This window comes from Salvia hispanica, chromosome 2, assembly GCF_023119035.1.
Source record: "Salvia hispanica cultivar TCC Black 2014 chromosome 2, UniMelb_Shisp_WGS_1.0, whole genome shotgun sequence".
Classification (NCBI taxonomy): domain Eukaryota; kingdom Viridiplantae; phylum Streptophyta; class Magnoliopsida; order Lamiales; family Lamiaceae; genus Salvia; species Salvia hispanica.
This window is the reverse complement of record NC_062966.1, coordinates 20,773,841-20,789,574: the sequence shown is the minus strand read 5'-3', so window position 1 is coordinate 20,789,574 and position 15,734 is coordinate 20,773,841. Positions and strand designations below refer to the sequence as shown.

At 34.1% G+C, this 15,734-nt stretch overlaps 2 protein-coding genes and 1 non-coding gene across 3 annotated transcripts; 1 reads left to right on the top strand and 2 right to left on the bottom strand.

Annotated features, from left to right (window-relative positions):
- Window positions 1–4,609: 4,609 nt before the first annotated feature.
- Window positions 4,610–5,411, top strand: LOC125208460. Its single transcript, XM_048108087.1, has one exon. It carries the CDS (start codon window positions 4,711–4,713, stop codon window positions 5,344–5,346), a length of 636 nt encoding a protein of 211 aa, XP_047964044.1. The 5' UTR covers window positions 4,610–4,710; the 3' UTR covers window positions 5,347–5,411.
- A 3,292-nt stretch (window positions 5,412–8,703) lies between these two features.
- LOC125205896 (protein KINESIN LIGHT CHAIN-RELATED 3) lies at window positions 8,704–12,135 on the bottom strand. The gene is made up of 3 exons (XM_048105074.1): window positions 11,906–12,135; window positions 9,461–11,495; window positions 8,704–9,247 (listed from the first exon to the last, which is right to left on the bottom strand). The coding sequence occupies exons 2-3, from the start codon at window positions 11,425–11,427 to the stop codon at window positions 9,028–9,030; spliced, it is 2,187 nt and encodes a 728-aa protein (XP_047961031.1). The 5' UTR covers window positions 11,428–11,495; window positions 11,906–12,135; the 3' UTR covers window positions 8,704–9,027.
- A 1,893-nt stretch (window positions 12,136–14,028) lies between these two features.
- TRNAD-GUC lies at window positions 14,029–14,100 on the bottom strand. The gene has a single exon. It is a non-coding gene; the product is annotated as a tRNA-Asp (tRNA).
- Window positions 14,101–15,734: the final 1,634 nt, after the last annotated feature.

Genomic DNA, 15,734 nt, shown 5'->3' with positions numbered 1-15,734 from the left:
TGGGATTACTGATTTTGGGGGAACTCAAACGTCTCCCTCTCTCCTTCACCTCTCCTACAAACGTCTCCCTCTCTCCTTCACCTTACTGATTTTGGGGGAATTCAACCGCCTGACACTGGTAGCCATAATAATAATAATAATTTTAATTTTTTTAGTAGTAGTAGTAGACAATGTTTATTTTAACTATAAATAGTGAGTTCTATTCTCTACACTCCACTCATTCTTCTTTGTTAACACTGATCGTAAAAGCTCCAAACATACCCCATTCAAAAAAAATACTCCCACAAAAAGTCCCAAACCCAATACCCCAAATAGGAACCTAACTCCGAAAATGGAGTATGCTACTACGTACGAAACACCAACAAAGAAGCAAAAGTTGAGCCTTTATGAACCATCTCCCACCTAAAGTTTGGAAACCTTGTGCAGGAGCCTCAAAGAAGCCCAAACAAAATTGAAGCAAGAAGTGACCGAGTTGTTCCGCCGGCTTCCATCGGTTGGTAACGACCAACCAATTGATGGCTTGCTATTGGACGACCCTCCTTTGTTGAAGTTGTATGATATATTTATGGACATGAAGCTGGGTACTACACAAAAGGATCATGAAGGATCTTCCAGCCTATTCCCTGTGGTGTTAACCCAAGATAACACCACAAGATAGCTCAAGCGATGTTTAATTCAGTTCACTACTATGTTCTAAGCATATCGTTTATTTTGATTTCCGTCGATGTTTAATTCAGTTTACAATGTTCGAAGTAGTTTATTTTCTTCTCTGGACTTATTTTGTTATATGATTTCAATACCATCTTCTCCGGCGAATACAGTCGGTAATTAGCTGCCTCTGTTCAACAGTCCAACTCCAAAGTATGCTATAATTCGCTGCCTCTGTTCTGGTTTTAGAAGGAGAAGAGCCGCTATTTTAATTTTAGATTTAGGCTTCAACTAGGGCTGCATTATTTTTTCCATTATCAAATAAATTACATACCAATAAAATATAAAGGCCCAACTTAAAGTCCAATAAAATAAAATTAGTGACCCACTTGAAAACTCAATTACATCAATGCGTGCGTCGTCTTCTTCTATTTTGGGATATTCTTCTACTCTTCTTCTACATCAAATTTCAGCCAATCAAAGCCAGGGCGGAGATCGGGCGAAGGGCGGCTGCATAGGGGGGTCAGGGTCCGGGTCCGGCCAAGCCCCCGCTGGAGCGGTGCTTGGCCGCTGGTGTCTCCGTCCCTGCCGCCACCCACCATTTTGGTATGGTCCTCCGACGTGGCGGAGTTTTGGCGGTGAAGAGAGGTGTCGCTACCTTCTTGAGCCATTTTCGGACTTTAACTTTTTGGATATGGGTTTGTAGGTTTGAAGATAGAATTGCATTTGAGTTATGGATTGCTGTTCTCTGCATTTTGATTTTGAAACTTTTGATTGGGAATTGCATTTTTATTTTTAGGTTTGTGAGTTTTATTGCTGTCAATGTTTAATTTTTGATATGAAGTTATAATTTCAAAGTTGGAGACTGCAAATTATAGGGTGTTATTCAATTTTGTTGGATTTTTGTAGATTTGGGACTCTTCGATTTTTTTGTTTGTTTGGATTTTTTATTGTGTTCGTTATTGGAAGATGAACGGATTGTCGATTTTCAGGATTAACAAAATGAATCCCAAAATTGATGAAGATGATATATTGGTGAATTCATAAATTTGATGAATCTAGCAAAATAATTGGATGGGTCGAGCTAAATTTGATGGAATGGATTAATCCAAAAAATTGGATGAATTTTAAAAATAAAATACAGTATTATTTTGTGTATTAGTGTACCATCAAATTACTTTGTTTTGCTGCACATTCAATATTTAAAATCGTAAAATCAGTAAAAGTCCTAAAATATTGTGTAACAGTATTTTTATATAATATATTAGTAGTATTTTAATATAATTGTTACAGTACATAATATTATAAATATGTTCTGGTACATCTTACTTTAATTTAATTTGAAATGTGCAGAATATTGACGTCATGTTTTAAAAATTTATGAATTAATTTTTTACTTTTTTATCCATATCTTTAAATTCAAATTTGAAAAATACTAAAAGGGATGGAGTTCAAAAATTGAAAAAGGCTGAAGGATAATATAGTCATTTTTATATATCCACTAACTGCATTTAATATTATAATATATAACTAATACATAAAATTACTAATATATCCTTATTTGGTTGTCCAAATTTTGATTGATTATCAACACTCTTAATTTTACCTACTTCATTCATCATTTTTACTTTGCATATTGCTACACTTATTAAGTCAGTTGTATATCACCAATCAAGCAATTTCACAATAATCTTATCCGTCTCATTTTTGGTGAAATACATATACGATGATGCGACAATTAATTTTACCTACTTCATTCATCATATGAATATGTAACTCCTTAAAGAAGGAACTTAACAAACATAGTTAGTATAATTTAATTATTATTATTATTATATCTTTAAAATCAGTTGTCACATATTACTTAATAATTGCAAAACTTATCAAATTCAAAATTTATAATTTTATTATCTTTAGTTATTTATTTACTAATTTAGAAGAGGTGATTAAGTAAATTACAACTATATTCCAATTTTTAAAAAGAAATGTGAAACAGACCTTATTTTGTTGATCCTTTATTATTTATTTTAGTTTTTTAAAAAACCCAATCATGCACTAAAAACCCAATTGGTTTTTTTTTTCAGTTATAAATATATGTATTTTGTTTCACTACAAACTTATACTACTATTTTTAATGATTTCGTCATACTATAAGATAGTACAAGTCTCTAGAGACTATAAGATAGTACAAGTCTCTAGAGAAGAATGTGAGATAGTATTATAAGGCACAATTATTATTTAAAAAACAAATAAACTTAAAACTCACATAGCTCATAGATTGAATTTATGGCTGCATGAGCTCAGTTGACCTTTCTCTAAACCATCATTTCGCAATAATTTAATTGATCAAAACCAGCAGACAACCTTCTTCGTATACTAAAAACATCATCGATTTAATGACACTCATTTTACTTCTGAGTAATAATAAACAATCAAATTTTATACAACCAAAATAAGATTATATTAGTAATTTTAATGTATTAATTAAATATTAAAATAATAAATATAGTTAGTTACCAAATTAAAAACACTTTATTAGTTTTTGGCCTTATTTTCAATTTTTTATTTTTATATTTGAATTATTTCTCTATTATTTTTTAAATTTGAATTAAAATATGCATTAATTATATTTTATGATTCAAAAAAATTTTAAAAATTATACACAAATACCATAATATTATGAACGTTTCCTATACTATATATATGTCTATATTTTTTAATTAAATGCATAAAAAATTACATTTTTCTCAAATAAATCAATTTTTGGTTGTACAAAATTTGGTTGCATAGCTTTACTATTACTTCTGGATCAAGCTCACTTTAAATAAATCTTATATAATTATGTCATCAATATAAATTAAACGATTTAGCGTGATAGTATTTAATTATTGCGTGAATTTAGGTTGACTATAATAACGGTGTTAGTTTGTGATAAAACTGAAACTCTGAAAGTGAATATATTTGAAAACAACAAATTAAATTATAGGAGTAAATATTTTTGTAAAAAAAAAGATTGTTGTTTGTGAAATATTGAAAAAAAGTAAGTTATTGTTTACCTTAGAAGATTCTAAACAATTTATATATTTTAAAAATTACTTACAATATACCTTAGAGAATAAAGTGATGAATATATATTAAAAGTTAATTAATGCCAGCTGCCCAACATCTCAAGGTTAATTAAAAGGGCATATAGTAAGATGAATCGTTATGAAAATTGATAAATTCATAAATCTTTTCAAATCTACATGTATGGATGTTTACAATCTAAACGCCAAAATCTTTTGGTCTGATACATTATAAAGAAATTGCAAATGACACAACAAGTTTATCAATTTCTTTGAGTTCAAGATATGAATAACATTGATTTTCGTTTTTTTTTTAAAAAACAAAGTATTTTTTAGTACTATTACAACCCATTTAATAAAAAAAAATGTTGATGTTGACTAGATAATGAAGTCATAATACGTGTTAACCAATAGTTATCAAAATATAGTACTCCTCAGTTCTTATTGCCTATACATATGAGATGGAAAAAAATAATTATTGCAAATTACCATAGTACCTATAATAGAAATTAAACATCATTAAGAATTGCAAAAAATAGACCAAACAGCTTTCATCGACCAACTAGAAAATTAGAATAAGTAGAAATAAAATTAAATATGTCAGCGTGTTGATAGTCAAGCATACGTTACGTATAAACCAAGCAAATAAATCAAATCTTTTACAACACAACTCTTTTTAGTTTCTACAATTTGAAATCATGTTTAGAAGGTCAAAGGTCAACTGTATTGCTGAAACGCACCCATTTTTCCTACCATCACCGGACACGTGTAACACCTCTGAATGAGCGCACTACACCTACCACACTGAATCACAACTTTAATTTCCCTATTTAATTTTCCTTGCTTTTAATTTTGTCCCTATCCTTAAACAGCGATTATTCCAATTTCACCGCCAATTTATAAATTTCACTCTCCTTTAAATGAGAAACACACACCCACACACACTCAACGTTTTCCGCCATTTTTTTTGCTGTGAATATTTCTCCGAATCGGAGAAATGCAGGTGCCTATGGATAAATCGCTCTCTCCAAGCTTCAGCATCTATAGCAAAGTCGCCGAAATCGCAGCTCGGACTGTCGATGAATTCGATTCTGATGAATTTTCCGACGAGATGAAAATTTACGATTCTCAGCGAGGCGATGAGAGTGACGATGAATTCGAGTTCTCGACGCCGTCGAGGGAATCGGAATTGCCGTCGCAGACCTCGGCCGACGACGTTTCCGAAAACGGTAAGTTCCTACCGTTTTGCACTGTTTTCAATCGATATTTTTTGAACGAGATCGGAAAGGAAAATAGCGATCGCGATTCCGATTCTCCGAAAATCCGGCTTCCGCTGAGGAAGCTGTTTCGAGAGGAAAGGGAAACGACGATTTCGATGGCGGAGGAGGAGCTCGACGGCGTAGATGCGGTGACTTACTGCGTTTGGCCGCCGAAGGATGAGGGGCGGTGTAAGAAGAGCAGCTCCGCCGGTAGTAATTTGAAGCGATGGAAGTTGAAAGATTTTCTGCACAGGAGCCACAGCCATGGAAGTCGGAACGATTTCAACGGCGGCGAGAAGCAGAGTTACGGCCATGATTTGGCGGCGATCTTCGATGATGCAAATGCGTTGACAAGAAATTCGGATTCATTTTGAGTTTTGTCATTCCTTGCTTTTTGCTTGTTTGTTTGTGTTATACATTTATTGCATTCTTCCTTTTTTTTTTTATAAAATGGAGTATTACTCCCTCCGTCCCCTATTAGGAGTCTGGTTACTTTTGCACACTCATTTTGTAAAATTGATAATAAATAGAAAGAGAGAGAATAATGTTAAATATTATCCTCTATTTTACTTTATCATTTCTTCACTTTAACTATTTATTACTCCATCCGTTCCATAGTAATGGAAGCAAAACTTTTCGGCACGGAGATTAAGAAAAATTGTGTTAGGTGAGTTAAGTAAAGAGAGAATAAAGTGTAAAATGAAAAAGGTAAAAAGATGAAGATAGAAAAAAGTAAGAGAGAGTAAAGTAGGTGTTGAAAAATGTGTTGACTTTTACTAAAAAGGGAAATGACTCTATTACTATGGAACGGAGGGAAATGGAAAAACGCCTCTATTACTATGGAACGGAGGGAGTATTAATTTTATAAAACGAGTGCGCAAAAGTGACTGAGACTCCTAGCGGTGGACGGAGAGATTAAATTTTAACGACATTATCGTAATGTTATTTGCTGGTAAATTTATGAACTTTTGCAGTATAATTCTTTTTTGCATACCCATCTTGAACTATTAAATTATTAATTTATAATAATCTTGCCACCAATCAAGATTTTTGAATATGGTTACTAGACCTTACCAAATAAAATTATTTACTAATTTATTATTATAAGAGGTTGTTTCGCTATCCAAAACATGATGTTGTTTTCGTTGATGTCCAACAGTATCATGCAAATAAATAATTATTTTTTGTCCGTATCAAAAATTTGATTGGTTGCAAAATAAATTAACAAAGTTTGATTATAAGATCATAACATAACAAACAATAGTTTGTCTTCAAAATAAGAACATAATAAATCAATGATTCATTAATGTGTAAACATATTACTCCATAAAGTTGTCAGTTTTAGTGAAAGTTTGGAAATTTTAAATAAACTTTGAGCGATAACAATTTTCTTAAATCAAATTTAATTAAGAGTGAATTACATTTTTAGGCTCTATACTTTCAGCGACGAACATTTGCGGTCCTTATACTTGCAAAATATCATTTGCGGTCCCCATACTATACCAATTGCTCGTTTCGGGTGCTTTTTCACTTTTTCATCAAATTTTCGGACAAAAACGCCCCCAAAAGCCTAAAGGGCATTTTTATATATTCATTCTCCAAAAGTAGATTACTACTTATTTTGAAATTTATATTTTGATAATTGCATTAAAAAATGTTATTAATGATTTTTTTGTTGTATTGGATGGACGAATTTTGTTATGTTATCTTATAAAGTGTTAATTATTGGAATTTTAGAAAATTTTGACCAATTAAACGGCAAAAAAATAAAATAAAACAATTACTAAACATAAAACCACTTTGTGAGGTAGTATTGTTTCGTAGATCAAGTGTTTGATCTGAACAATCGTAATTCGTAATGTGATAGCCAAATTTAGGAAAATCAGTTGAGAAGACAGAACATGTACAAGTTGTCTGGATGATGCCATCACGTTGTTACTTTTCTTGCTCCCTTTCCATCTTCATCTCTTCAAAGCTGCTGATTCCACATGCCCACAATCCTTCAAATGTGAAAACCACACTCCCAATTTCCCATTTATGAGAGCTGGTGATCCCGGCTGCGGTTTGATCACCGTCGATGGCTGTGATTCCGATCCTCCAAACTAACATAAATATCTAAATAAGTAGTACTAGTACCTACTTTTAGAAAGTGGGTGTATAAAAATGCTCTTTAGCTTTTTGGGGGCGTTTTTGTCTGAAAATGTGATCAAAATGTGAAAAAGCATCCGAAACGAGCAATTGGTATAGTATGAGGACCGCAAATGATATTTTGCAAGTATAGGGACCACAAATGTTCGTCGATAAAAGTATAGAGCCTAAAAATGTAATTCACTCTTTAATTAAAATGGATACAATTTATAATCAAATGTACGACGATTAACTGCACAAAACCATTATATTCTCCATGCGGCATAAAAGAAGACATTGCAGTATAAAAGAAAACACTGCAGTTTTTGTCTATAATTGTGTCTTCCTTTAAGAGTATACGATGTATATAATGGTTACATGTTATAAAGGGAATGTAATTACTTTACAAGCGAGTATTTATTTTTATCGAATTCATAGCATGGGTAACTTCTACTCCCTCCGTCCCCCATTAATAGTCACACTTTTCCATTTCGGTTCGTCCCCAATTAAGAGTCACACTTCATTTTTACCAAATAGTAAGTAGGTCCCACATTCCACTAACTCAATTTACTCACATTTTATTATAAAACCAATATAAAAAAATGAGTCCCACATTCCACTAACTTTTTCAACCAACTTTTCTTTACATTTCTTAAAACTCGTGCCCGGTCAAAGAGTGACTCCTAATAGGGGACGGAGGGAGTACATAGGTCGATATACTATTTTCTAATTTTCTTCTTTTTTCATATAAATAAATCCATTGTAGAATGTATTTACTTTGTTCTTGGGGCATCCGATTTTGAAATAGACGTAAGCTGTAAATTAAATTTCTCGACGAGGGAAGAAAGCAAAAGGGATATTTATCATAGCATATTCATATCATATACTAGAATTTAAAATTTAAAATTCTGAAAAATCACAAAGTGCATACACTACTTCACATTAAAAAAAAAAAAAGCAAAAGAAGAAAGTTGGAAAGAAGCCTCAAATTGGATTTATTTAATTCTCCTTACATCGTTTAAGGAAGTAAAGTTGGCAAGAAATTAAACTAGTGCCAAAGCTCAAAACGCCTTTAATCCAAAATTATTGCTTGTTAAACCCTCTTCTTACACCAGTTTCTAGAATCTCACTAATCCTGACTCCCAATCCAAACTTAGCCATTTCACTCGTTTTGCAAATTCCTCCCAAACCCAATATCCTTCAAAGATATGAACAATTTGGGGCAGGGAAGTCAGCTCTAAAGAGATTAGGCCCACTAAGAAATTGAATTGTGAAGATAATATTGGGTCCCAAAATCTTCAACAGAGAAAGGGAATGTCAGATTTTAGCTGGAATTCATGTGGACTGAATAAGTGCTCATCTCATACACACACTGACAAGTTAAGCAATGGACAAAGTAAGAACTACATGAAACAACCAGATGCAGTTGTAATGTACCAACCAAATTCATCATCACATAATGATTGAATTTTTGACGTGGGCTCCTATCCACTTCACCATTTATTGCTCTGTAAATCTTTGATATTTGAATTTCAATTGGCTCTATTGATAGTTAAACTTTGCCTTGAAATCACTTTCAAGTTTCAACAAAAAAGGAGTAGTACTAAAAGAAAAGCAAATTAGGCATGTTATATGATTAACATGAATAATATCATCCCATACATTAAGAATATACAAATGAACAATTGTACACCCAAAACATGATAAAATAAATAAATAGGTACAATAGACAACAACCACTTTTCTCACAACTACTACAGCATGATTCAATAAAATAATCAAAATCCCAACCTGTAAAATGCCATTACCAGTGCAGAATAAGAATCTAGGCCACCAAACTCAATCAAGTATACCTTTTTTTTTGTTTTCTTTGATGTTGTATGAAAAGAAGAAAAAAATGTGTAAAGGTCTTTGTACAGCTATCTTACTCACACCTTGATGCCACCATTGCTGTTCACAGCCTTCGTATTTTGGCTCGTATCAAGGAGTGTTTCGAGTGACCGGTTTTTCCTGTTTCGGACCCTGCCTGCCTCCTTTAGTAGCTCAGCCAGCCTCTTCTTCTCATCTTCGACATCTGGATTTGCCGTCCCGAGCTTTTCCTCCCTCATTCCCACAATAAATTCAAGAATCTCTATTGCATCATCCAATCTGTGTGAAACCAGCAAGTTTTTAGACATATTTAAGATGAAAACTAAGCATAAGAAACTTCTTTCCCCATAACACTGTGTCATAATCAATTCAACGACAGACAATCACTATTGCTTGAAAAAGATAAACGCTTTAACAAAAAGAACGAAAATATGCTTTAATAAAATTTAGATTCTTGAAAATATATGATTAGCAGTGAGCTGAGTATGTTACCTTCCAACTGCATCATAGGTTCCAGCAAGGTTACTGTAAACTCCAAGTGTATCTGGATGGTATGGTCCGTATTCTTGCTCTAGAATGCTCCTTGCTTCTTCAAACAATTGAACAGCCTCGTTAATTGCATAACGCTGCACACAAGCTAAGCCCATCTGGTTCAGTGCAATGCCAAAGAAAGCTGATTTCTTCTCTCCACTAGCACGAAGCTTTGTTGTTGCGCTTTTAAAGGAGGAGTAAGATTCAGAGTAGTTTCCCAACATATAGTACAAAACTCCCATCTGAGCTTCAATGCCAGCAATTGTGTTCTGCTGACCCGGAGCATCGTTATACATCTTTAGAGCCTTCTTTAGCAGCTTCAGCGCCTGCTCAGGCTCCTCCATGGACTCATAAATGGCGGAGATATCAGTCAGGCCACTAGCAATTTCCTCAGGAGCAATGCCAGGGACGGGCTTTTCATAGATCCGCAGGGCATTCTCACAGTAGGATCTCGAGTCCCTAAACTTCCCCGTCTTGTTATATAAGTCAGCTAGACGAACAAAAACAGACGCAACAGCTGGATGGTTCTCCCCTTTGGAAGTCTTGAGAGACGTAAGTGCTTTCTGATAAGCGAAAATTGCCTCATCATATCTGTTTAGAGAGAGATAGGTATCCCCGATGCTACTATCAACAGAAGCCACTTCTGATTCCTGCCCATTAGCCACCATAGCCATGCTTGCCAAAACAAGATGCTCGAGAGCAGCTTCATGGTCTCCCTTTGATTCACAGATCATCCCCATCAGTCTCCTATCTGCTGCCTCCTCAACAGAAGCAGGCGCTCCGTTCTCTCTATGTATGTCTAGAGCCATTTGACAAAGCTTTTGAGCTTCGTCAAATTGCATTGCTTGGATGTGAGCTTCAGCTAAATACCTACAAGTCTCACCAACTCTAGGATCATTCTCTCCAAGCACTTGTTTTTGAACATCCAAACCAGTCGTGTAACACGAAATTGAATTCTCGAGCTGGCCCAACATAGCATAAGTATCTCCCAACTGCATATAACCAGCAAATTTAGCAAGGGCATGATCTTGCCCTTCCTCAACCACGGGAATCTCAATCGAATGCTCCAATGCTGGAATAGCATCTCCATACTGGCCCAAGCTACACTGTATGGCAGCAGTTACATGTAAACACATGACCACATCCAAACTTGGCTTCCCATCAGCACATTTCTCAAACGACTTAGCAGCCCGCTGAGCTAGATCAAGAGCCCTCCGAGCATTATCCCCAGACGACATCAAATCCCTAGCTTGCTTCAAAAGAAACGGCCCAAGATCAGGATTTTCCAATCCTGCCTCAGATTGATCCTCGTTTCCATTTTGCAGCTTCACACTCCCAGCAGCTGAGTTCCTCTGTTTCTTCAACAAACCACCCGGAGACGTTTTCTTAGAACTCTTCTCGCTACGCCTATCAATAGGCAGTTTTGGAGGACTTTTTTCCTTTGGACTTGAACTTGATATTCCAGAAATTTCAGATTCTAACTGCAAGTGAGAAGCTTTCTTTGCATCCACAGATTGAGAATTCTCCACTGAACTATCTTTCTTCGAACCAGAATCACCATTATCCGGCCTCTGCAACTCTTCATCCTCCTCAATTATCTCAACCTCCCTCATCTCTCCTCCCACAAGATGCCTCAACTCAGAATCAATCCGTGACTCATCGCCATCAGATCCAAAACTATGCCTTGAAGGTGATTGATCAGAACTCTGCATCTCACACACATTCTCATAGAGCTGGTCGATTGAGGTCTCGGCCCCCTCTTCAGCCTTTTCCCCTCCATCCCCATTTTGGGGGGCTTCTGGGGCCTGCCCAGCAGCTGGAGAGTTATTCACAGCTGAGTTTTCCTTGCAAGAATTAGAATCTCCATCCTCATTCACTATCCCATGATTCACATCTTCATGAATCCCATCCATCACAATTCCAGGCATTATAAGAACAAATTAATATATAAATAAATAAATAGAGAATGATCTCTTCAAACACAATCAGTCACCTCCTGCAAAATTCAAACAGCCCAAGAACCTAGTTCAGATGCAAGAACTCAAGATCTCAATAGTCACAGAGCACAGTCATCATCAAATTGAAAAAAAAAAATAGATCGAAAAACATGAATTCACAACACGTGTAGAATAAACAAGTTAAGCAGCACACTTCCAACAGATCCTAGCTGATCAGCTCAAGCTCCAAACTCAGAAATGAAGAACCTATTATCAAGAAAAGCTGTAACCAGCTGCGAACAACCATATGTAGCACTCATTTAATGTAGAACTATAAAGCACATGGTAACAGATTAACGCTAAAAATTTAAAAAAAAAAAAAAAAACATATGCCATAAACTGAAAAGAAAATATCAAGAAACAGAGCAAAATGTTACACCCAAAGCATGAAAGACGATAAAGGCCATACCTTTTTCAAAAAACCATGTGAGAGGTGTCTAGAGAGAGAGAGGGGAGACGAAGAAGTGGAAAAAAATATCTTGTCTTTTTGGTGGGTTTTTCGAGAGTGGGACTCAACTGTGTATATAGAAAATTTCGGCGATGAGAGAGGATGGACAGAGGCGGCATTAGGTGAAGAGAGGAAGGGTATAAATGGGAATTTGTTGAGAGAAAGTGGCAGAGGTGAAAGGTCAGACGAAAGTGGAAGGCGACTTCTCCCCAACCCATCGCCTCTGCAACTGCCGCTTTGTTGGATAATTAATCACACTGTAATTCTATTTTTAGTCATTTGTGTTGTAAGATTTTGTTGCAAAATTGAATCTTAGATGCTACCTCAGTCCCTCAAAATCTGTTACAGTTTACTATTTTGGTCCGTATCTGAAAATTTGATACACTTCATTTTTATCATTTTTTGTAGTGTACTCTATATTCCATTAACTCATTTATACTCACATTTTATTATAAAATTAATATTTTAAAAGTAAGATCCACATCCCACCAACTTTTTCAACTCACTTTCCATTATATTTCTTAAAACCTTTGTCGGGTCAAAGTGCAGTAAATTTTGGGAGTCAGAGGTAGTATAATAGCTAGAAATTTACACTACGTTACACTGCAAAATGCACGCAAATTGACTAATCATTAGAGTTTTACTATATTGTTTATATTCTTTCTTAGTTTTGGGTAATTATAGTTGTGATTAATATACTGATTCAACAATTCTTGAATTATAAAGTGTGAAATTAGTAAAAGTGAGGCATCATTTGTCTTTTTGTGATCTCAATAACTTGGTATTAGTCTATTTGAGGTATCATACAATTTGTTATAACTTTTATATCAACTACTATTATCGGTATATGTATTCTTTGTTTTTTCCAATAAAGGGATATTTAATATATTAAATGTTATTACTAGTACTAGTAAATAAGGATAGTAATGGTTAGCCTTTAGCAAATTGACAATATTATACGTCGTTGTTGCATTAATTTAAAGTATGTCGTTAGGTGACATTCATAAAGAATGTAAAACAAGTGAAACTTGTGAAGGAAATTGAAAGATACTGAGATATTGTGATAAATAAGTGTAGTGTAAACTCTGATTTTACATACCCAAAAACTAAGTTAACTATGGCTAGATCACTTACTAAATTGGAGTCCCTACTAAATAAAACATGGAGATGACATGCCATTTGTCAAAAGGGTGGAATGATAAGATATGATCATTGTTGGGTTTTAAATTAATTAAATTTGTACTTTAGGTTGAACTGGTTTGGAATCCAATGATAATTATGATACTCTAGAGTATAATTGAGTAATAGAGTTAAGAGATCATTTTAGACTTTTGGCAATATAGGGTCACGATACACTGTCTAGACAATGATGCATCACGTAACATACCTTCCAAAGAGGGCAAAGCAAGTTTTCGAAAAAAAAGGGAGGCCAAAGCATAAAAAAGCAAATAGTTAATACATAAATTAAATAAGTCACTCAATGGCTTCAATGGAATCCCAACAAAAATATCAACGTGTATTCACTTGGACAGAAGAATACATACATTAGCATGGAACTATTCTTCTTGGAATGAAAATGATTCTCTCTTTGATTTGTATTTGCAATAAAAAAAATCCCCAGTTCATATTATTGTACTCATTCGCTTGTTGCATAAGAGATTAAAGTAATTTTCCTAATTTCATGATCTTTACATAGTCCCCTTTGGTGATTTGTGTTAACAATATTTAGAGGAGGCGATATTGATGAAGGCAGACACAGGTGCGGATGAGACATAAAACATTCGAAAGGCAACGCTCTCATTCTGAAAGAAAAAAATTTGAGCCAAAACTTCAGTAATCCACAAATCTTTTAAAACATTCAAATGTCTGCAACACAACTTCTTGTATAAATGGTCATCTAATTGCACAACGGTTGTGCTACTGATTTCCACAATGGTGTATAATAAGAGGATCTTCACACACATTTATGGGTTATAAATTAAATAGTTACTACTCCACAACTCCACTTAGTAATCTTACCAATGCCCCCGTACTTGCAAATAGTTACAATCAAGATACATAGTAAGTAAAAAAGATAAAAACAACGCCGTTGCCGGGGATCGAACCCGGGTCACCCGCGTGACAGGCGGGAATACTTACCACTATACTACAACGACTTCGATGGCGTGTGGTTCATGCGACTGGAATATACTGAGACTTGGCTAATAACGGTGTAGAACTTAGGATGCACAAACAATTGAAGTCAATGGTACGGAATCATAAATTCACGCGACCAAAATCATCTCAATGGCTAAAAATATCAAAACACTACAAATTTCTAACACCGACTATGAACGAAATCCTTGGGCCGAAACATATACACGGACCCATTAAAAATCTACCTAACAAACCAAAAATATAAGGATTATTTATCGTAATAAAGATCAACGGCCCAAATTATCTGCGGACTATTTTTCATCATAAGATCTAAATCCATTATCTTTCAAAGCAAGTAAACTCACAAGCAATTATGTGAAAACCATTCACCATCTGTTTATGGTTTTGCTGCAAATTTAAACAAGTACCAGTCCACTTCTAAGATATGAGAAGGGGAAGAAGATTTAGAATATGTAGTTTATGAATTTGATGCAACTTCAGTATAATTTTTTGGGTTAATTGCCTATAAGTTGTTATAGAATAGTTAAGAAATTTTTCAAACTCCATGATTTGTTATTCAAATACTAAAAGATATGTGATAAACCAAAATTTGATCAAACTCTATAATTTTATAGACAATAAACCATATAGGCATATACTATATTTTTCGAAAAGAAAATGCCGTTGCCGGAGATCGAACCCACGCGCGTGACAGGCAGGAACACTTATACAGTTATATGTACACTACAACGACTTGAAATTAGGGCTGACAATTTTTGATACGACACGATAACACGACACGGACCCACACGAAATTAACACGACACGAACGCACACGTTTAGGATTTGGGTCATTATAGGGTCGACCCAATAAGAACACGAAGATAACGGGTTGGGCCGGGTCGTGTTTGGGTCGGGTTTGGGTTACACGTTAAGAAAAAAAATAATTATTTTTTATTAATTAAAAAATTATTAAACTTTAATTTTTAGTTATTTTTGTTGATTAAAAATATTATACTTTAATTTTAATTAATTAAAAAATATTATACTTTAATTTTATTAATTAAAAAATATTAATTATTTTTTTTATGAATTTTAAGAAAATGTTATGCTTATATTTTATTAAAAATTATTATTTTTTAATTATTTAATTTTATTATATAGATTTAATGTTACTATACTTTAATTTTATTATTTTGATTAAGAAAATAATTATTTTAATTTGGTAATTTTTTATTTTATCGTGTAATATCATGTTTAAATCGTATAATAACATCATGTTTTAGTCGTTATCGTGTCGTGTCAAGCTAACTTACTATCATTAACAAAGAGTTTACTTTTTTTTTGGGTACACGATAACATGCACGAACTTGTTGGGTCGAGACACGATAAGAATCCGATGATTTTGGATTGGGTTGGGTTGGGACACGATTGGGTTGGGTCGATAATGGGTTGACACGATAACGACTCAACACGCACGATTTAACAGCCCTACTTGAAATGCTGAATTTTATTGTTTTTATTAATTAGTACTGGTACTATATTAAATTGACTGAAATTTAAATTACTTTTTCCCGGAGTGCAATGGTTGACTATTCTTGGGCACGAAATTACTCTTATTCTTACTCTATCGGGAACTCATATTAATTACAAT